Genomic DNA, 22068 nt, shown 5'->3' on the forward strand with positions numbered 1-22068 from the left:
AACATCGATTGCTATAGAATGTTCGCAGCTTGGTTGACCACATTCGATCACATTCAATCTCAAACGTTTCAGTCTCATTTTTTCTGCTGAGATCGAATGCCATCGATGGACAGCGAATACTCCGCCATCATTCGCTAGGAATCGACCTCAAAATTCGACGTTTTCACTGGGGTTCATGAGTTGTGCACACGCTTGACGCATCCCCTTTTAAACAGAAACAGAACGAATACAAGACTCAGATATACCACAGCCGAGTAACTACCAATACACGTCATCCCGAGAACATAGACTCAGAAACGTTCGCATCGCCTCCCTATTAGGCAGATGTTTACTTTGCGCCCGCACTCGAGAACTAAACAGCGATCGGGGAGTCAGCAGAAGTTAGAACATCAGAAGAGAGAATTATCGTACCTTCGTCACGGACTTAGTTCCCTCCGAGATGGCGTGCTTGGCGAGCTCACCCGGGAGGATGAGGCGCACAGAAGTTTGGATCTCGCGCGACGAGATGGTTGACTTCTTGGAGTAGGATGCAAGCTCTACATTATAAGCCCGTGTGAGAACCGTTCCTTCCTCTCAGATCAAGAACGAGAATATCTCGGGTTGTGATTTTGTGTACAATTCACTCTAATAGCCCAAGAAGGTAAATAATACGCACTGGATGCCTCTGTTGCGATGCGCTCGAAGATATCGTTTACAAATGAGTTGAGAATAGCCATGGCCTTGTTCGAAATACCAGTATCAGGGTGCACCTGCTTGAGCACTGTATACAGCACACGCCGACAACACATCCCACCGGTCAGCACGCGAGCGCGCCACGTACGCATGGAACGAACCCTTGTAAATGTAAGAAGAGTACGTCTCCTTCCTCGCCTTTCTGCGCTTCTTCTTGCCCTCCTCTCCGCCTGCCGCCGCACTCTTAGTCTTCTTCGCGCCCTTGCTAGCCGCGTCGCTGGTCGTCTTGGCAGGCGCCTTAGAAGCAGTAGACGCGGGAGCCTTTCCGGCAGTGCTTGCGGGCTTAGGGGCCATGTTTAGTGTGTTATTGGAGAGGTAAACACGTCAAAGATAGCGGATAAACGACGTAGTTGAATGCAAGCTGGCAGAGCAATCCGAGTCGTTCACTGCCGGCTATATAGTGTGACGTTACTATTTATTTGGCGCACAGCACGCCTGCGTGACTGCGCTGTCACGAACGCGTCGAGCGGTTCTCCTCGAGAGAAAGCTTTGGACTATTCAGTAATTCTTCATTCGGCGTACGCGGAAACGCTTGCGGATGCCATGGTGGCTCGAGACCCTTGGGAAGTCATGCCCGGTTTCACATATCCACATCGGCCAAGGCGGACCAGCCTGAGGTCTCAATCATCGGGAGCGCGGGACTTCGACAGTCACATCTCTGGGATCGTTGATGTTTGCTCTTGGAGAGGCTGTCAACCGTGGAGCAGTCACTAATACGGAATCTTAAAGGTGTATTGAGATGCCCAATGCATAGATTATCTCCCACCTTCACATATTTTGAGTAAGAACAAGTCTCCATTCCTTCTGTCTCGACGATTGGGAGCGTCTTGTCAAGGAGATCAACTTGCCTGAAAGTGTGCCCGCACCGGAATGGATACATCGTTTCTCATTTCCCGTCTGCCACCTCTCCCCTTCCACCGGACAATATTAATGATCGAGACCTCTTGGCGCTGGATAGAGGTGTATCGAGAATTACCGCTTACCTTTGGATCTTAGTATTTCACATCTATCTGCTCATTATTTCATGGCGCATCATCAATGATAAGTTCAACATACTGTGCGAAATCATTTATGTCTTCGCGGAGTGCAGATTGCCCACCGAGTCTGCTTCGTTGTACTTTCATGGCCATGACTCACCAAGTTTGCATTATTACAAGGCTTCGCGATCCATTCGGCCCATTTTTCATTATAGTGGAAATGAAGCACAAGCTTAGCGAGGGAGTGTTCCAAGATAGAACCTATGTCGAGGAATTACTTCTCGCCTTCCTCGGTACGATTCCCCACCTGTTGTGTCCGTCTTCCTTGTACTGACGACGTCAACGTACACTGATACAGCTATCGATTCGACTCCGTCTCGCGCCGCTTCGCGTTTGACTTGGAAATGCGGGTGGACCCTACGCGTGAGTGGTATTGCACCGACATGATTGATGGTAAGTCAAATAGCTGATCACCTAGCATATCTCCTTCTGATGCCGCGTAGTGGCAAATAAGCTTTTCAGCGTGATGCCCCGCGGCTATGTCGAGGGTGTCGCGGCGCACTCGGATTTGTGAGAACTGAAGCTGAGGTTTGTTCTCCCCGTACGTTAGACTGCGTCGCCGATGCTAATTCCCTTGTAGACGAAAGGGAACGTCACCGACTACTCCGAATACTCCGCATTTCGGGAATATTCACCTAAAGCATGGCAAGCCGCGCTGCGGTCCGCATACCTCTGCTGTGCCAAATTCTCGGAGCGTATCGCTAGCGTCGAGGATATAGAGCGGAACAGCTACAGGTTCGGTGTGCAGTGTCATTTATTCACACTGTCTCTAGCGTTGGTGCTGTAATCCGGCCCTCTTACGACGCCTTCATACGGAACGAGCATACGACTGGGCGCGTCGTGGGGGGAGATGGCCAGCACGTGTGATGAGCCTCATACATTTAGTACGTCGCAGAGATCTTGTATGACCGCGCCAATGAATTCTCGGGGCGAACTGCTGCCCTTTATTTCAATGGACCACCCGGTATCATTTCATGTTATGCGAGCGGTTGGATTACAGCTGAAGGTGAAGCAAAGGGTTAGCCATATCATTTACCTTGTATATTTGACGGCCCCTCACAATTAGCAGCAGTGTAGTCGAGTGTCCTTTTCTCGCTCGTGAGCACTAGTCAGGCCGGCTCACTAGTAGATGACGCAATTCATGGTGTAATTTCGCTGTATGCTCCCACCATTCACCCAAGCCAAATCTGAGGGTGCAACCGTAAACTGATGAACTATAACCATTCCTGACGTGTGAAATGGGGGCGACACTGGCTGCACGAGCCACAAGCTGTCTGGAGGAGACGATGAGGACCATGGCAAAAAATGGTGGGGTACAGCGGGTCGCTTTGAAAACACAAGGTGGCGAATACACACAACAGACCATACTGGCAAGGACGCCGAACTGCGAAAATGTTTCGGAGGTAACTTCAGTAGGACGAACGCCACTAGTAGGAATGGAAAAACTTTAACGTCGGTCAAAATACCGTGGAATGGGGCATTGTCAGTGTACGGTATGTTGACCGCTGCTTAAGTTAGCGAACTTCTATAGACATTACAGTTGAATGAAGAATATCTCATATCTCCCACAGGCAGAAGTACCGACATTCTAAGTCGATCTCCACCCCACTGATCGTCGGGCTCCAGCTGCGTTCGAGGGTCAGGATTATTGCAGGGGGAAAGCACATACAGATCATCTCAAGAAACAACCGAGCGTTATGATCTAAGTCCTTCAATAGCTTGAGCTTCACCTCTATGGCTCTATGTATGAAGAGCAACATGTGCGGCAAAACGGAGAGTCTGAAGAGAAATTCGACAGGAAAAAACATGAACCATGCGAATCGGAAAGAGGGAAGAGCTCCTTGTATGTATACGTACCGCCTGTCTCCACGCAAACTCAGTTCGGGATATTCCTACAAAGTGGGGTGCCCAAAGGGGAAGGGAAGATACCAAGAAAGGAAATTATACCGCGGCACTCTCCACTTCAAGAGTCCGAGTCTCACCGATAGATTTGGCTCGGCATTGACCGGAGACCAATCGTCAACAAAGTTTGCATTAGACAAACTGGCTCAAGTCTAAGAACCAAGACCTCGGGCAACTGCCGTCTTGCAGAGAACAGTGGCCTCCAGCACTTGTCTTTAAGCCTCCAGGCCAGCTTCATTTCGGCGTCAGAGCTATCCTTGGCTTGTTCATATCGTGCGCTCTGGACACAGCAGGCTTCTTCCAGCTTATCCCTTTCATCAGCCGGTCGACCCAGCTGACGTCAGACGGACAGTGTCCTCTCTCAGGTGTTGCTCGTACTCCGGTGGATCTAGCTCCACTTGGCCGGGGTGCGGGGCCCAAGACGACATAATTAGCTGTATGGTACCGTATCTCGTGCACGTTGATGATGACTTGCCGGAAACGTGATGCATGTCCTAGTGTCAGATTCGTCAAGCGCTGAGCAGGGGCAGCACAGTGCGCTCCAGGGAAAATATGATAGGAGTAGCCTGGCTGGATTCTTTGGCAGCATCTGAATACCTAAAAGCCGTCATTGCGTCTGGAGATGCTTCTGGCCATCTTCGGGCAGTTGATCGAAGTCGCGAGAAAGATATGGCGGATACGTACCTGGTCTGGCGAAATAGGGGGAAATGGCCTCTATGAGCAGGGAACCTGCTTTTCTTAAACAGGATGATATACTCCGCACCAATATAGGTGCGATGGCCACGCGAACACCGCTTCATGAAAAATTCCGCCACAGATAGACCTATCACGATGCAAGGTCGCGACCTCGCCAATCGTGCAAAGATGAGGGGCCTGAGGAGATCAAGAGGACGTAGAATGTTAGCTATTGCTCGTTCACTATTGTCAAGATTCAAGCAGAATATTTTGTTGCGCAAACCTAGCGTTGTTTCCGAATTCGAAGCGGGTTGTAAATCTTGCGCGACAAGAGGGTACATACCTGAAAACTCGATGCATCGTCTGCACCGAGTGCATTCGCAGCTGCATTCTGTAACGTCGATATTGAACTTGATATAGCGAGCGGCCGAGACGGCTCTGTAGTTTATAGCCAAGGGTATCAACAAAGTGTCCTGTACTTGGCTCGATTACTCCGGAGTACGTTCAGGCTCGTTATACTAAGGAAACTGCCACAAGCATATCAAAAGGGTTAATCAAAAGGGTTACTCTTACTCGCCAAGGTCAGCGCTGGATGTGAGAACGGTGTGCTGCGTCGACATTCGGAAGTGGGCAAATTTGAGGAAGCTGAGAACAGCAGCCGATAATGGAGAGGTCTGACAAATCGCGGGAACCATTGCACCAACTCCACAATCGTAAGAGTCCAGTTGATACTCATACGCTGTAATGTCGAAGGGTTGCGGAAAAGACAGTCATGAAAACAAAGAGGACCGAGGATCCATATAAACCCACAAGTGCACGATCGATCCCGATCGATCACAAAGCCCAGTCAACGCACTGTCAATGCACGGCTTTGCAATATCTTACGCTTGTGGACTCGGAACCCCTGCGTCAGGCTCAACGACGAAGCATCCACTCCAAGCCTCGATCAGCCGTTACGACAAGATAGATTCAGATATATAGAATAGACTCAATGAGATACTACACGTCATGCTTGATTACGTTAGGAGATGTGTTGATGGGGTCCAGGAAAGACAGAGGACAGCAAGAAATAACCAGCATAACTGGTCACAAGAGTGAGAATAAGACCTTCGGGAGACTATGCACGCTGGAGCCAGCCAACGCTCAAGCCAGTCATGGTCCGCAGGCTTTCCGGATAAGCTGTCGTGCTTTCCTTCAGCAAGTTGCCCAGTCGCCGACATATATCTATGGGATAGTAGAGATGTTCCGCTTGAGGGAACCCGGGATACTTGTTTGTAAGCCTGCACTGAAAATTAGCGTGCTAAATGGACGCGCAAGAGCATCGCGACGCACGCTGGAAGATCTGAGAATGCTATGGACGGCTTCAGGACCTTGTAGAGCACCTTTGCTGCATGAATGGATCCGCTCTTCGGTATGACATACTGCGCGGGCGTGATGTATGCCAATCGCATATTCGGCTTGAACAACCACATCTGTCCCAAGTGGAATGCAGAGTCAGTGCCACGTAGGGAAGTGGAAGACAACAACAGACAAGAATACGGGGTCTTTCATCTTCCTCATCAAGAATGACAAAGCGATAAGTTGCGTGAGCTTGAACAAACTCATTCATGTCTTCTGCGATAAAGGCGGATAGAGGCACTCTCGCAGGTCTATGAGTCATATCAGTAAGGCATTATGAGCAAGGACAAATTGTTGCTCACTCAGCTGCGGGATTCGTAGGTCGAACGGCATACTTCGCTAGCCTATAAACGATAGAACATGGTGCATCCTTCGGCTGATGATCTTGACATCGTCCAATGACTGCTCCACATATGCAATGAACACGTTGCCAATCATCTGTAGACTATCAGATGCAAAGTGTTAGGTTACTGCTGCGACAATCAACATACATAAAAAGAGAGCAAGAAATCTATAGTAGGATGTGCTCTCACAGGTAGCTCCCGAGACGTGGACCTCAGCAACACGAGAGTTGTTTGAGCGAGTGACTGGGCATACATGTGCCCGTTTATCTCGGACGCTTTGTATCAGCCAAAGGAGATGCTCCTGTCGCCGCCCGTGTGCCAACATGGCTCAGCCGAGAAAACAAAACCAACTGGGGCTTCTGAAATCCAGCCAGAGCACCCGCTGACACACGTACAGACGACCATTGGTGGGTCATCCAATGTCGGCCTTCTTTCCGTCCTATCCTTCCATACTAAGAACTTTGGGACCGAGAGGAACTCACCTTCGTCTCCTGGCTGGAAGGCCAGAAGTTGCTTTTCACTACAGCAGATTCGTCGAAAAGAATGTAACTACCGCCAACAAACGCAAGACCCTTGGTAGGCCAGAACCCTTCGTTGGAATGCCTCGTAACGTTTTCATGCAGCTTCTGATCCGAATGGCACATCCACGCATCTACAAGCTCGGCCCAATGCTCGGACGGCAGGTCCTTGAACTTGCTCACCTGGGAGCAGTGCACAAGCGGCAGAGAGCACGACGCGCAGACGAAGCCCGTCGGAGTGAGCTCGGAGAGTTGGTCAGCGTCCAGTAAGGCCGCATGCATGGAAGGATATGCACTGCTCGTAGGAGTCCCGGTGGGAGTAGAGGGAGCAGCAGCGAGCTTAATTTGATAATGTCCTCCTATCTCTTGTACCTCCTTCTTCCCTGGGTGCACCCGTGCGGGAAGGCTCAGATATGGGGACGTACTGGCACCACTTCGGAGACAAAGACATTCCCGCTCGAATCCTGGGACATCGGACAATGGGACGACTTCAGCTTCAAGAGGAACGTCGGGCTCTGAGCCGTATACTGTCAGGAATATCAAGATATGTTGGAGACTCTCGTGGTATTCTGCAACGTAGTGAACGTCTAGGCCAGCTGCATTGCTAGGTCAGAAGACTACGTTTAGGACTATAGCTAGAAGACTCACTTTGCAATGCCGGCATGCGACTTACTGATGAACCTACCCGTCGCATCTTCCCAGCGGCCTTCGTCCTTTTCGACTCTGAGAGCTGTCCTGGAGATGATGGTCTTGATGAAGAAGCCAAAAGCCACGACAGGGGAGGTGCAGATAGACTCCTGCTGCGATACCCCTTCGAGGACTTATTACACGGTGGAGGAGTCAGAGGCTCTAGAGCTGAATGTGTGGGCTCCTTCATGAACTCGGGTAAGCTGAGTAACGCGTGCGAATCTGCCATCTGCATTCTTAGTCGAGATGGTTCCGGGACGGCTTCACGCATGAATTCAGGCAGAGAAAGTAGAGCTTCGGGATCTTTCTCTTTGCGTCGGCCGTTCGACGTGGGGAAAACAGCGTCCTGCGAGTGTAACCGGCCTACTGCGGAGTGGTGCACTAGCTGTGCGACAAACGCATCACGCTGTCACATTGACGTGTAAGCGCTTCGTGGAGAACGCGAACAGTATGGAAGAAATATCTGAAACCCACCTTCTCAAGGTCGCGTTGCCTTGCGTTCTCAAGCTTTGCCTTGAGCCCGTCCTCTAGCGCAACCGCTTGATTGACCAATTTGCGCTGAGATGCACGTCCAATCAACTCCAGCATCCTCTCCAAATCCTGCGAGTCGGTCGTGTCCACCGCTCTTTGCTTCCCCTCGCGCACCCGCGCCCGCTTCAAAGACAGCCCTTCGAGCCGTGCCCTCTCCATTTGCTCCACCTTCGCCTTCTTCAGCTCAACACGTTGGTTGTGCAACTGAGGGGCCACAAGATAGAGCCGGTCAATCGCGAGAGTGACAGCGTCCAGATCCAAACGCATCTTCTCGCTCAGCCCCCCCGCTCCCCCAAGCACTGGACTAGACGTTTCTGGCTCGTTAGCTTTTGAGGATGGCGAAGCCGTCTTGGCATCTAATGCTGACCACTGTCCTACTTCATATTCAGGCAGCCCCTCACTCTCGATGGTAAAGTCTAGTTCATCATCATACCCAGCAGCATCGTATTCCGGCGGGAGTAGCTCAGTATCAAGGATCTGGGGGTCTTCGGTCGTGCGGGCCCTACATAGATTGAGGACATGTTCCAGCTCCTCGTCCACGCGGGCCCACAACAGTGTAGTTTCAACTAGCTCAACTGGTGACACGGCTGGCATAGCTACTCCTTCCCCACGCGATAGTTGGAAGTCGCTCAGCTGGCGACGGAAGTGCACAAATGGATCGCTCGGTCCATCGTGGACGGCAGACAAAGACGGAGAGACAGTATGCGGGTTCCACGATGCAACACGCGGTGATGTGGGGACACTGGTACGGGGATACAGGGCAGCAAGTCGGTGAAAATGTGCGATGAGAGAGATCAGTGTTTGGGCGAGAGCCCTGTCGTGTTGGGAAAGTGTGTCGGAATCTACGAGGCGGTCGACGCGCTCTTGCAGCTCGCCCACAAGAGCCGCATCGTCGGCATCGGATAAAGAAGCACGGTGTACTGCGGTCGCGTCAGGCTCGTGAGCACGAAGGTTGAGAACAAGAGTATGTAACGCCGATGAAGATTGGTCGGCGACGGTACGGGAGACCGGGGAACATGGAGGCATGGAATGACGGCGGTCTGGAATGATAGGGCGCCAGTTAGCAGCAGTCGAAAGAAGGTCATTCAGAGTCGCAAGACATGATCTCTGGACGTGGACAATGGAAGGCATGAGCTCCGCCTCCTAAACAAGACGATGTCAGTGCCCTACGAATCAGTATAGCTGGGAATGGATACTTACAGCATGTCTTATGCCTGATCCACCATCCTCCTGTGGAGACTGTGCAGCTGCGGATGCAGGGCGGTCGTACACGGGGTGATATTTGACATCGGCAGTAGCGGCTCCTGCATTCAACCCCTCCGCGGCTCGACCAGGGAACGCATCAGCATCCTCGAAGTGCAATTCCTCCGCTGCCAAATCCTCAAGTAACTCCTCTTGTTCCCTCTCTTCAAGACTCGGGAAAGGCTTGGGGATGTTTGCGTCAAGTTTGGCCCGGGGATCCCAATGCTTCTCTTCGTCTACCGCCGTCTCTACTGTCGATAAGGAGGAACCTCTAATGAGTGTTGTCATATGTTTCGCAGGATAGGATGTTTATACAGGGTATAAGATGGTGATGGTATAACCAAGCAGTGTGCACAGGTGCAGGTCAAGACGGTGATGACCGTCCTCATTTTCGCTCGATTTCGTTGGGTATATAAGCGCTCATGTGCCTGTCCGCTTCAGGGCCTTCCTCCATCAATTTCGACTCTTCTCACACCGACGACTGGCTGGCATGTGTGCATTAAACAACTCATACAGATGCTCTGCGAGAAAAGTGACAGTCCCTGAAGAAAGAATCGTTGAAGGCGCGAGGCCATGCCCGCAATGACCGGCCATCCCAACTCGTCATGAGAAATGATGAACAATGCGATGGTATTATGGAGAGGTGATGATGTGTAGATGTCCAGACAGTACTTGCATGAATACAAATGAGCGCCGAGCTTGGATACAGTCATGAGTCCAGGGTAATGGACACTCTCTTCTTGCCCTTCCTCGATGGTGGCGGGTGTAGCATGAGATCTGGCGTACTTGCCATAGCCGCAGTAGTAAAGGATGGTAAGCGTTTTCCCCCAAGAAGGCTTGGAGGTGATAGATGGTTGGCGCGTGTCGGAGTAGTTGGCAAAGAATTATTTGCACGGGGGGAATGCACAGGTGGTGGTGATCCCTCCCCCGCTGCCGCTTCTGTGAGGAGGAACTCCACCCACAAGCGAGAGAATGACTGCCAACAATAAGCTGGAGACATAACGGAGTACATGGAGAGGCTGACCTCTGTTTCGTCTGTCTTTTCCAATTCCAAACCCTTCCCTTTAGGGGACATGGACCTACCGAAGAAAGCAGATACTCCGGATGGCGAGCTTTGCACCGAAGCACTGCCCTTGCGCTGTAGGCCTGCCTTCTCACGTTCGTCGTCTGTCCATGAAAGAATTGTAGAGAGTAGGGAGAGCATCTCAAATCGCTTCGAGTCCGCTCGTGGCGTATTGAGGAATGACAGAAGGACGTTGGTGACCAGGCGCCTGTCGACATTCGTCTCATTTGATGACTGGCGCAGGCGGCGAAGGGCCTCCATGAGGTGCTCATTCATTATCACAGCTTCATCAACGCAAATTAGATTGTACCAAATACAACGCTACACATCACCTACCTTCGTGCCGTAGTTTACCAATCAGAAGATGTTTCTCTTTAACCTCCTTCTCCAGATCTTCTGTACGAGCACCGTTAGTCGAAGATTCTTCGAGTTTGAGCTGCGTATCCGTGAAAGTAAGTGGACACCACAAGTCGACCTGGATGAGAAGTATACCTCAGCGGTCAATGCTCTATGCTTGTATTCGGCAAGGAATTGCGTGACTGAAACGAGCTGACTTTCGTAGCCCTTGACTGCCTCCTGTAACTCATGCTCCTTGGCTGCCAGACGTTCAATAAATATGAGGCGATTGCGGAAGTGGACTTACCTGCTTGGAAGTCTTCTAGCACCGACTGCAAATTGCTAGACCGTTCCCGCTCAGCGGCAAGTTGTGCGACATCTCGTTCCCTGTCGTGATGCTCAGCCTCGAGTTCTCTTCGAAGAGTTTCCGCTGTGGTTCGCGCCTCATCTGCTGAGATGTGCTCCTCCATAGCCTTCTGCTCCCACTCGTCCCTCTCAATCCGACATTGCTCGAGCTCACTCTGCAACTCTCGCAACTCACGTTCCCGCATACTAACCTCTTGAGCATTCTCCAGCAGAGCCCGACTACGCATAGTCTCAAGTTCCTTTGATGCCCGCTCTGACTCCTCATTCGAGGCAATCAGCTCGGACGTGAGTGTTTCCACCGTGGCAGCAAGATCTTCCTTCTCGGCAGTGAGCTGTTGCACTAGCTGCTCCTGACGGTCGAGTTCTTCCTACGCATGCACAAGTCGTAACGGAGACGCAAGCGATGGTAGAAATTGCGGACGTACGGCATCCTGCTTCAACTTATTACCCAGGCTTGTACGCATGGCAGTCAGCTTGGACAGCAAATTTCGATACTGTGATGCCAGCGTGTCCTTCTCCTCCTTGGTCCGCTCGAGCTCCCTCTGCAGCCGCTGCACCGGGTCAAGATCCTCGTTGTCATCATGTTGTTGACCGTTCGGGGTAGTGTTCGCGCCATTTATTGGAGGAGGAGATGCAAGTATACGCTCGGTATCAAAGGAAGGGCGAGGACTGGTGCCATTCAGCGAAGTAGCACCTGCCACGGGTAGGGAGGCCATGGTTTCGTATAAAGGTGTTAGTAGAGTTTGGCTATGTCTAGTGTTACTCTCCAGTAATCAGATACTACAAACCAGAGTTAACCAGGTTTAACCTCCGCTTCTTACTGTATTAGATTTATTTCTTACTTTCCTACCAGGAACCCGATCGCCACGGAGCGCCCGCGATTGCCAAGCCAAGTTGTGTAGTGGTGCGATGAGGAGTCTAATAAGATGCCAACTACTGCAATTACTGCCTAATGGCATTTGTGGACTCTCCTAACGACCTTCTCAGTTTGCGACGCCTTCAGGCTTGCGGAAGCAGGTGTTTGTGGTCCACAATATGAGAAATCGACTAAATTCGGCCGTTGATGCCGGCCATGAGGCCCCGTTAGTCTCCAGGAACAATGATACGTATTTCTGCCCGCCTCTGCCTACTATGCTATCACTCCATGTCCGGAGCGTTTGACGATTTACGGACGAGCTTCAACGATTTCGACGATTGTGAGTGGCCAGAAATCACAGTTTCATTGCCACACGTACCGCATTCCACTAATTGCTGTTCATATCGCTAGAACACGCGTAGCGTCAGATTTACTTTATCTTGTTCGTCTATAACACACATACATATGCATCATGCGCGTCCGAAGTAAGTAAGTTTGAGTATATTCTGATATGTGGCGCCACTGACACGATTTTGTTTCCGTAGGCTTAGCTGCAGTAGCCGATGCTGCTTCGTCACACGATTTCCCTCCGCTCCCTGGAGTAGCCGCGCAGGTGCTCGACGGCGATAGAAGCAAGAGTAGGCGTAAACAGACTTTACTGAATTTACTCGACGCGTTGCAGGAGTTGAGTGGGGAAGATGATTTAGGTGCTCCATGTATGGGTCGGCTTCGTCTCTGTCAAGTTCTTCGGCTAATTCCTTGACTTAAAGTGATCAATGACCAGCCCAGCTTCGAAGGCGACAGAGATGTCCGTGAGTATTATTTACATTTTCCTGCAACATGAGTGATTCCAAATGGCGCGTAGCCACCGTCGATGAACACTTTCAAAGAATCGGAGCAGAGGCGTTTAACAGGTTTCAGAGGTATGCCTTCCAGATAGATAGAAGTTACCCTGAGCTATATCCATTTCATCTACAGGCGAATTCTCAATTTGGACAGAGAGGTGAACCACCCGTATGAAGCAACTGTCTCATTATATTGACCAAGTGGCAAGTTGCGCAGTTTTGCGAATGCAGCTCGCCAACTGGGGAGTTCTGTAGGTATCTTGTCGTCTTCTTTCAACCTGCGAGAACGTCTCGCGCAGGTCCTCTACCTCTTCCGTGAAAATGCTGCAGAGCTCTTCCCAAGAAAGGTTGCGCGCCAACCACGCGAAGTCCTTCTGCATCCGAATATGCGGCATTGGCAGAAAAGCAAGCGGTACAAAGCACCTCCACCTGTTGCAAACCCAGCAGTTTCAGAAAATCTGGATCCCGAGGATTTCCCTTACCAATTGCAAATGTTCGCACGAGACGTCATGACCTTCCTGGATTGCCTCAATGAGTTCCCGGAGTTTACGGATGAGGCCGTTAATACGTCCATCTTGTCTCTAGAGGGTGATCTGAAAGTAAGGTAACCTTCGATGTCCACAACTCCTGTATTGACCGTCGATTCAGTACTGGGCTTCTTGCCTTAAGGCATATGAAGGCGAGTTTCATGTTCTGGCATTTACCTGACCACTGATGCAACTCTCCATAGGCCAGTTCCGATATCCCGCTGTGGAGCGTTACTTGCACGACATCAGTACAGAGATGGGCGACCACTTAGACAGCATTACCTCGTCGTTAAGCGTGTTTATTGAGATTGGTCCGTGCACTGCCACACCTCACAAGTACTGCATTGGATCAGACGTGGTAACCTAGTTCTGCCCTACAGGTGTCCCGACGATCCGTTTCGCGCAGCAGCACGCGAGCCAAAATTTGCTCAACCTGACCACGGTGGCGACATTTTTTTCCGCGGTGACTGCGACGACGATGCAGTTCTCGTATGATATGACAGCCTCCCCTTTATCACAGACGGTCAACACCTTCTGGTTTACCTCGCTCGTCTTTAGTATTGGAGCTGCTGTTAACAGTCTGCTCGGGCTGACGTGGAAACAGGCGATGTAGTGAGTGACGGCAGTTCATGTCTTGAATCATCGTGATTTTGAAGTACTTTCTGAAGCCGGTCGCCCGGCCATAGAGTTCCATGGTGGGTGCTGATCTGGATTAAAAGGTCACCTTTGGTGTTCCTTGTCCTCTCCGTCGCCTGTTTTTCAGTAGGCCTCGTCCTATTCGCATACTCGTCCGGTCAGGTATGTTCAAGGCACGGCTAAACAGGTAGGAACGTCTGACATAATATGACTCCGCCATTCAGGACATCGTCACCAGGACGCTTACGACCGTATTCTCAGCACTAAGTTGCTTTGGTCTAGCAGCTGTATCGATGTGGTTTGTATCTGAGAAGTGGATCTTCCTCCGCCACAGGGGCCAGAAGTGGCTCGGAGATGTACTTTCTGAAACGAAAGTGCAGGTGTACGCTGTGCCCGGCATCAGCTGGATCATCCATGAGCCTCGCGCTCTCATGCAGACAGCGAGCTCATGGATCGTTCGACAGTGCCGCATCGCAGGTGACAATCTGTCTCGAGTGAGTGCACGGACGCTCGCCAGAATCAGCTCGATGGCTTCCAGCTCTGAAAAGCTGGAGGAGAATGAGCACAATAGTCCGACTATACCACACGGCAGTCCGGACCTACCATCCCCCGTGCGGGCCCGTACCTCAGACCTCGGGCCTCTGCTTCCTATTTATGAGAGGAGCCCTGCAACCGCGACGTCGATGGACGGGTATGACGCTACTACTGTACTGAGCGACGACAGTACCACGTCTGCTGCTGAGCCTGTCACAGCCAAGAGTCGATTCGTCAATGCAGTGCGATCTGTGATGATGTTGCGCTCCGCCGCGATACCGTTCGGCCTGTCTCCTCACAGTCTGAGGAGGCAGCGTACCGACTCGTCAGACGCGGGTCGAGGAGGAACGAGTTCCGTCGAACCGTTGGGCCTTCTGAGGAGCTCGCGTGTGGCGGCGCTTGTGCCTAAGCTCAGGAGCCTGCACACGACCCAAGATCTGGCCGCTCATCAGGCCCTAGTCAGACACTTGCAGTTCTCACCTAATGGAAAGTTCTTGGCTACGTCAAGGTTTTTGCTCTCAAATTTCCACCGTACTTCCAGATCTGACGCTTCTTTTCAGTTGGGACAGGACATCGGTTATTTTCCGTGTTGGTGTGAGTGCTCTTCTAGCGGGCGTCATTAGAACTCGTGGTTCAGTGTGTTTTGAAGGATCCACTCGTTTCGCACCGCATTCTCGCACAACCTCAAGGCTTTGTGGGTCAAGTAGCATGGTAACACATCTTGGAGAAAACTCTGATCCTCAAGCTGATTACGTGTGTCTTCAGGTCACCGAGCGGTAAAACGTTACTAACGAAGTTGAATCGCGGAGTCAAAGTATGGACGGAGGTGAGTACGAAGTGGAATTGTAGACAGCTTGTCAGGCTCTGAAAAATGCTAGGATGGTGTGTGCAAGAAAACAATAGATCGCCGGCGCACGGTACAGTCTATCGCGTGGCTTCCTGGTGGAGAAGGTAACCTTGGAAATTGCCACAGTAGCAAGTGATGCTCATGCGTGATCCTGTAGCCTTCATGTCAGTCGAAGGTAGTGATGTAACCAAACTGGTAAGGATGACAATCCCCAAATCGCCAGTTGCATACTCTAATTTCGATCCTTCACCTATGATACAGGATCTCAACGGTGAAGTGAGTGGATCCTACTGAGGCATATCTACACGAAAGGTGAATGTCATGCTCAAGGTCCTGGAAACCTACCATTTCGATCGAATGAAGCTCCACGATGTGGCGATCACGCAAGATTGTCAGCGCATGTTATGTGTAGGAACTCTACTAGCATCCAGTGATGGCTTGCACCCATCGAAATCTAGGGCGGAGAAACAGATAATAGGCGAGTATATACGTTGTCAGAATTGCTCGCCAGATCTGAATGCATCCCTCTAGCTTACAACCTTGACAAGAAAGATATCGAAAAGTGAGTTTTACTACAGACCATCCAGTTAATTTCTCAATTTCTCGCTTGCAGTCGTGTTCCGGTTTTGCACGATGTACGTGACATAACTATAGCTCGGGATGATGTAGCTCTGGTTAGTTATGAGAACAAGGTGTGTCATGATTTGAGGCATGGTCCCGTCATGGCTGTTGACCCGTTATCGCGTATCAGGCACCTCCACAACTATGGAGGCTAGATCTCGTCAAAGATACTGCTCGATTATCGCTACGACATACATATATGCCCAAGGTTCCTGTTGATTTTGCCGGACCAAGTTACTTCGGGGGCAAGAACGACCAACTAGTCCTGTGTGCTGGGAAAGGTAAGACACAGCTTACTTGTGAACCAGTCAAGGCTCATGCGTGCAATAGCGGGCGATATCCATGTCTGGGACCGCGAGTCGGCGACACTACTGCATCACATCCGTGCACAAGCTTTGGGCAGCGATCTCACATGCATCGCTTGGAACCATGCAGTGGAGCCGTTCATGTTTGCCACGGGCAGTCATGATGGTGCCGTCAGAATCTGGACCACTCCGAGGCCTCAGAGAACTCACCCTGCGTCTTCGGAGGCTCACAGCCAAGTTACCACAACGTCGAATACGCCTATGGACTCGTCGCCAGCGCTGTACGATGGGGCATATACCGGGAGTCCCGTGCCTCAGCAGGGGTTTGACTTGCAAGACAGGCTTTTCCAAGACGACTCGCCTGATGAGCGGCGATTAGAAGAAGGAATTGCAAAGATCCGTCGAACGTAGATAACTCTGCAGATCTCATTGACTCACCACGGTCCATATGATAGACACTTTATGTACGATATTCATGTAACTCGAGTTTCACGCACTTGCATAACCTGCGACTCCATCATCGTTATTTGGCACGCTATGTGTTTTCTTTGTGTATCAGTCAATGCGTCACCCCACTCAGTACTCAACAGGGATGATTTTGTAGAACCGCCTTCACAGTAGGAGAGTGGCTTTCTCCGATAGGCAGTGTGTTTCTGCGGAGTGGTTTGTGCTGGTGCGTGGAAGAGTAAAGCTTCAGGGAATTTTTGACCACTGCCTCGGTGACCTCGTCCTCCGAGTCGACGCGCTCATGAATTTGATTCCACTAATGTGAGCAGCGGCGCCAACGCTTCGGATCGCCCTGACGAGTCCGACAAGGCCTGCGCTTGCGTTACTTAGTACGCACACCATTGCACACGTTAGTATGGCTTTGCAATCCATGACTCGCGCCAGTCCGAAGACGCTATGCATTGCGGTGGTGGGTGTGGGACTTGTCGGCGGAGAGTTCATCAACCAGTTACTCAACTTCCCTGCTCCCAATCCATCCCGGATCGTGTCTCTCTCATCGTCCAAGGCTACCCTGTTCTCCCCGGATGGTCTTCCCATAAACACGTCGGGGTGGAAGGATGAGTTGGCCCAGTCCAGCCGAATACCCGATTTCCAGGTCCTCTGTCGAGATTTGTGCGCTCTGGTGAAGTCCGGCCAAGATGTGGTGCTCGTGGACAACACTTCCTCCAATGTAGTCGCTGCCATCTACCCGCAGTTCCTGAAGGCGGGTATCCATGTCATTACTCCGAACAAGAAGGCTTTCTCTGCCGAACTCTCGTTGTATGAGAGCATCCTCTCTGCCAGCCTGGAAAGCGGTGCACGATTCCTGAATGAGGCGACAGTGGGCGCTGGTCTACCTATCATCTCGACTTTGAAGGATCTAGTAGCTACAGGCGACAAGGTGATGAGAACGCTATCTTGCAAGCCCCTTTTAGTGCTGAGCCGTATACATTCTAAGATTGTCAAGATCGAGGGTGTATTCTCCGGCACGATGAGCTACATCTTCAATGAATTTTCTACTGCGAAGGAGGGAGGTCCTCCGTTCTCATCTGTCGTCAGCATCGCTCGCAGCAAGGGCTATACGGTACATCAATAAATGGCGGTGAAACTTGAGTCTGTCTGACACTCTGGACAGGAACCTCATCCGGCAGATGACCTAAACGGCGCTGACGTCGCCCGCAAACTCACTATCCTGTCTCGCTATATTCCATCTCTCCGAATCGCACTCAAAGATGGTTACCAGTCTGTTATCACAAAGTCTCTAGTTCCGCCGGAGCTGGAAGGGACAGACACGGGTGACGAGTTCATCAGGCGGCTACCGGAGTTCGATGCCCGCTTCGACAAAATGAGAGCCGATGCGTTCAAAAGAGGGAAGGTGCTGCGATTTGCTGGTGTCGTGGACGTGAACGCGAAGGTCATCAAGGCAGATCTAGAAGAGTGAGCATCACTTGGTGGTCCGTGTAACTAACACGCCTGTTGAGTGTCACCTTGCAGGTATAATGTGAGTCACCCGTTCGTGACTGCTCTCGGAGGATCAGACAATATTGTCATGTTCCACACGGAGCGGTACGGTGCGCGGCCATTGGTTATCCAGGGTGCTGGAGCAGGCGCCGCTGTAACCGCCATGGGGGTGATGTCTGATCTGCTAAAGCTCATCTAACATTCCGGTGTGGGCAATTCGAGGACTGATCCGCTGTAGCCATGAGTGTGTACTGCTTCGCTCTCACACTTGACTTGGCTGAATGCTCTGTCACTGAGCAGTTATCAAGCTGTCTGCATGTACAGGAAAGTTTGCTGTAAAACACACCACGTATAGCAATTGTCAAGTAACTACGAGACGCAATCCCAGTCGCTTAACCCGCCAACATCCCTTACTGCTCTCACAAATTTTGCGTTGTCCTCGCCACTACCACGTACTTTTGCTGAGCTCGGTTTATGGCGGTTTTGACTGATGTTTGCAGAATCCGGACAGAATTAAGTCATTTGGTTGCCCACGTGCTCAGCACAGCACGTCATGCCCTTGGACATTCCGCTGGCTGCAGGAAAGCACCGTTCACGTATCTGTCACGATGCGTCCGAGACGTTCTCATTGGCTCATTATCGATGGAGGCTCCGAGCCTGTCTCTGTCTCTGTGAGTTTCGCATGTCTGACTTTTGAGTTACTACAATCTACTTCTTTGATTGATATGATGATCCGTGCAAACCGTCCATTCTGACATCACCGCCTGCAGGCGGAGGAGATATATAACTCATAGCTCCTGTAGGAGAGTTCTGCCTTCGCTTTTCTCGCAAGGCGTTCTAGCAGGACTAGTATTAGTGGTGTTGTATCCATGGTCGTCATTCTCATTCCCTTGTCGAAGTGTTAATTGGCTTGTTGTACAAGCCGGTCGAACGGTGCGTACCCGTGGATGGCTTCATGTGGTCTCGGTGGAACTGACGGATCCGATGCCAATGTAAGATACCTGGATTTTGTAGGTCGGTTGCGGTTGTTCGTTGCACTACTCTCGCCGGTCTGGCCATCATCTTTTGCCTACTCCCCGGCACTGGCCCGGGTTCAACGTCGTCCGCGAACTCGTCAGCGACGACCTGGATCTCTATTATTGCCTTCGATTAAATTCGAAACAGCATCTGTGGGCGTTTCTAGAGCCGCGTCACTCCCGTTTCTGAGAGATGGAGGCCGTGTTGAGTCCGAATCCTGAATGTGCAACTCATGCTGGTGACATGTACAATTCAACTCTGGGAGCTCTACTGCTCGGTGGTTTTCTCTACACCGCGTGCGCAATTCCAGGGCCCACCCAAATGTTTTTGCTTACGCGAAGCACAGGCTGTACGGGAACACTTGCACGCTGATCGCTGGATACTTCCGTCAGTGCAAGCAAGACCGTTGGCCCTTCAAAATCCTTGTGAGTGAGACGTTTGGACTGGAGATCCTGTTGCTGAATATTACTATGCAAGTTGGTTGTGCTGTGGTGAGAGCGTGCGCATTAGAATTTCGTAATGATGGATTAAAGGGATGTGCAGGATGATGACCACCGCATCCATCGGGCTGTACATCCACTCTGTCTACTGGTTCCTCGTGATCAACTTCGACAACACCGCCGTCATCAACGGCGACATGCCTTGGTAAGCCAACCGTATCGAAACCCAGCGGATAACCTGATCATGTCACATGTGCATGCAGGACTCTGCTGGTAAGTCAGACAATCGCGAGAGAACGAGTGCTAATAAGATCGTTAGTCGCAATCTGCTCTTATGGTGAGTGGCGTCATTCCCTCAAGACATATGTGGGGCTGTTGAGCGTTCGATACTGACAGGGCTTCATGTCGTTCCTTGTGCGATGGTACGTCTGCAGACAGCATCGGGGAACCACGAATAACGCGGTGTGACCTCATAACAGCATGTTTGCGCGCCGCCTGTGGCGATGTCAGTCATTCTTACCCTATCGCGACCTTTGACAATTCTCAGTCACACCGCAGTGAGCCAGTACGACTTCGCCATCACGGCCGGGGTGATCGCGCTCTCCGCCGCGAATCTGTGTGAGAATTTTTCTTCGTCGTGTCGTCTGAAATGCTCATTGTTCGCGCACTTGTCGTAGTTTCTCTGACCAGTAAGTTACCTATATTGTCACGCCCTGACATTTCATGTTTATTGACGTCCTGGCAGTACTGACAGTGGAAAGGTTTGCTATCCACCCTCTGGCTCTGGCTCTGGCTCATGCTAAGCGAGTCACACTCCTCTAGCATTACGAATCTACACTCTAGCGGACCGGGAGACCTCAAGGTGCGCCAGGATGCAGCTGCATCTATGTATGTCCCGCCCGTACTCACTCGCGCTCGCGAGATAGAAGATCCTGGAAGCCGCCTTCGCGACGAGCGTTGCCGCCGACGTTTCGCTCACCGCTGCGTTGTGCTACTTTCTGTACAGGTCGCGTACGCATATCAGGGAGTAGGTGTCGCGTCTATGCTTGGCCTCGCTGAACTGATTCGGATCTTCGTGGTGTGTGCTTGGCGTAGAACGGATGAGGTGCTGAGTGAGCTGACACTGTATACATTCAACACCGGTACGCATATTCCCCGCTCGACGCCCGGCAGAACTGATGTAATTACAGGATTATTGGTCGTGTGAGCGTCCACGGCTCGAGAATGCGGCGTTGGCACTGATGGATGGCGAGGCAGCGTGGACATCGTCATCAGCCTGGTCTTGGTGAGCCACATCGCGCCGCTTTCGGTCTTCCTCAAGTTGAGCGCGCACAGTTTTTGACATCGACAACGGCCTCCCTCGTGTTCATTCCGACTTACATTGTATCTGCCGTCCGTGAGTATCCTGTCTTTTCACTTCGTTCCCTGTTCTCACGCAGTCTTTCTTCACCAGTGTATTTCAACTCATTCCTACTTTCGTAAGTTCCTTGATGATCTCGCCCTCCCCCGTCGTTCACATGGCAAGTATTTCCTGATCCCTGAGCTACACAGGCTGAATGCGCGCCGCGAGTTCCGCAACAAGCTGGACAACAGCATCCACGTGTTAGCCGCTCAACACCCTGCACTTCGTAGTAGAACACTACCGCCTACTCCATCCCCGTCCCCACCAAGTACCGAAGAATCTGGAGACGATGTTATCCATATTTGTGTGCGCCGGGAGGCGGAGCGGGTCTCTGCAGCGACCGTGTAGTGCTTGCACATCAAGTGTCACAAATGTATCTAAAGCAACTGTCTGGTGCTAGTATCCTCGACAAAGTAAAGCATAGATCTTGTCATCACACAGCTTGGCATGAAGGATGCCACGAACGCAAAGATATTGAAGATAGAAATGCTAGTAGATGATAAGATAAGAGGCGAGTATAGTACACCAACAATACAACAGAGATAAAAATTCTACACCTCCTGGCTGTCCTTCTTACCCTTTTGTGTTTTGTTGGGCAAGAGCTGTAAAGTTGCCGTCAGTAAGAGTCTAAAACAAGTAAAAGAAGACAGTACCTCTGGGTTGATGAATGGTACAACACCACCTTGCGATATGACAACGTCGCCAAGGAGCTTGTTCAACCTAAAGTGCGACGCATTAGCGTGAAGTGCAACAGTAAACGACAAGTGGACTCACTCTTCATCGTTCCGGATGGCGAGCTGCAGATGTCGAGGAATGATACGTTGCTTCTTGTTGTCGCGTGCCGCATTTCCCGCTAGCTCAAGGATTTCAGCTGCAAGATACTCAAGTACTGCAGCGAGGTAGACTGAAAACTGCAGTCAGCGACGAGTGCAGCAAGAAGGAAAACGAAGACATACCAGGTGCGCCCGCACCGACACGCTTCGCATAGTTGCCCCGCCTGAGAAGACGGTGGACACGACCGACGGGGAACTGGAGACCAGCTTTGGCGGAACGCGACTGGGACTTGCCAGAGGGTTCGCCGGATGCCTTGCCAGACTTGGACTTGCCACTTCCTTTGCCAGACATTGTAGTGTAACAAGAAGTTGGGTTAACGGGATGAGTCGGGGTCGGAGAGCAGGTGCAAAGATGGGGGAGACATCGTTAAGGGAGAGCAAGCTTTATAGGCACAATGGCCACGACGCGTCGACGGAGTCACGTGCC

At 51.3% G+C, this 22068-nt stretch overlaps 7 protein-coding genes across 7 annotated transcripts; 3 read left to right on the plus strand and 4 right to left on the minus strand.

Annotated features, from left to right (window-relative positions):
• Window positions 1-328: 328 nt before the first annotated feature.
• SCP_1401200 (Histone H2B) lies at window positions 329-1026 on the minus strand (the record flags this gene model as incomplete). Its single annotated transcript, XM_027763827.1, has 4 exons — window positions 329-352; window positions 412-536; window positions 656-760; window positions 834-1026. 4 exons carry the CDS (start codon window positions 1024-1026, stop codon window positions 329-331), a joined length of 447 nt encoding a protein of 148 aa, XP_027619628.1.
• Window positions 1027-5463: 4437 nt separating this feature from the next.
• SCP_1401210 (hypothetical protein) lies at window positions 5464-9354 on the minus strand (the record flags this gene model as incomplete). The annotated part of the gene is made up of 8 exons (XM_027763828.1): window positions 5464-5626; window positions 5679-5818; window positions 5878-5995; window positions 6047-6189; window positions 6571-7202; window positions 7255-7699; window positions 7768-8967; window positions 9025-9354. The coding sequence occupies 8 exons, from the start codon at window positions 9352-9354 to the stop codon at window positions 5464-5466; spliced, it is 3171 nt and encodes a 1056-aa protein (XP_027619629.1).
• Window positions 9355-9775: 421 nt separating this feature from the next.
• SCP_1401220 (GRIP domain-containing protein) lies at window positions 9776-11547 on the minus strand (the record flags this gene model as incomplete). Its single annotated transcript, XM_027763829.1, has 6 exons — window positions 9776-10042; window positions 10091-10413; window positions 10466-10565; window positions 10622-10725; window positions 10773-11199; window positions 11257-11547. 6 exons carry the CDS (start codon window positions 11545-11547, stop codon window positions 9776-9778), a joined length of 1512 nt encoding a protein of 503 aa, XP_027619630.1.
• A 612-nt stretch (window positions 11548-12159) lies between these two features.
• SCP_1401230 (predicted protein) lies at window positions 12160-14944 on the plus strand (the record flags this gene model as incomplete). The annotated part of the gene is made up of 12 exons (XM_027763830.1): window positions 12160-12172; window positions 12233-12403; window positions 12458-12499; window positions 12553-12610; window positions 12666-12701; window positions 12750-13120; window positions 13263-13370; window positions 13440-13671; window positions 13728-13857; window positions 13920-14731; window positions 14790-14823; window positions 14879-14944. The coding sequence occupies 12 exons, from the start codon at window positions 12160-12162 to the stop codon at window positions 14942-14944; spliced, it is 2073 nt and encodes a 690-aa protein (XP_027619631.1).
• A 952-nt stretch (window positions 14945-15896) lies between these two features.
• Window positions 15897-18148, plus strand: SCP_1401240 (Probable homoserine; the record flags this gene model as incomplete). The annotated part of the gene is made up of 7 exons (XM_027763831.1): window positions 15897-15978; window positions 16028-16325; window positions 16779-16838; window positions 16894-17389; window positions 17447-17572; window positions 17624-17925; window positions 17983-18148. The coding sequence occupies 7 exons, from the start codon at window positions 15897-15899 to the stop codon at window positions 18146-18148; spliced, it is 1530 nt and encodes a 509-aa protein (XP_027619632.1).
• A 1362-nt stretch (window positions 18149-19510) lies between these two features.
• Window positions 19511-21156, plus strand: SCP_1401250 (hypothetical protein; the record flags this gene model as incomplete). The annotated part of the gene is made up of 16 exons (XM_027763832.1): window positions 19511-19611; window positions 19670-19679; window positions 19726-19743; window positions 19803-19828; window positions 19886-19911; window positions 19965-20024; window positions 20084-20095; window positions 20152-20167; window positions 20229-20268; window positions 20333-20433; window positions 20502-20548; window positions 20597-20609; window positions 20664-20691; window positions 20742-20802; window positions 20860-20884; window positions 20958-21156. 16 exons carry the CDS (start codon window positions 19511-19513, stop codon window positions 21154-21156), a joined length of 783 nt encoding a protein of 260 aa, XP_027619633.1.
• A 203-nt stretch (window positions 21157-21359) lies between these two features.
• Window positions 21360-21933, minus strand: SCP_1401260 (Histone H2A; the record flags this gene model as incomplete). Its single annotated transcript, XM_027763833.1, has 4 exons — window positions 21360-21410; window positions 21462-21528; window positions 21583-21712; window positions 21765-21933. 4 exons carry the CDS (start codon window positions 21931-21933, stop codon window positions 21360-21362), a joined length of 417 nt encoding a protein of 138 aa, XP_027619634.1.
• Window positions 21934-22068: the final 135 nt, after the last annotated feature.

This window comes from Sparassis crispa (assembly GCF_003851025.1).
Source record: "Sparassis crispa DNA, contig_000013F, whole genome shotgun sequence".
Classification (NCBI taxonomy): Eukaryota; Fungi; Basidiomycota; class Agaricomycetes; order Polyporales; family Sparassidaceae; genus Sparassis; species Sparassis crispa.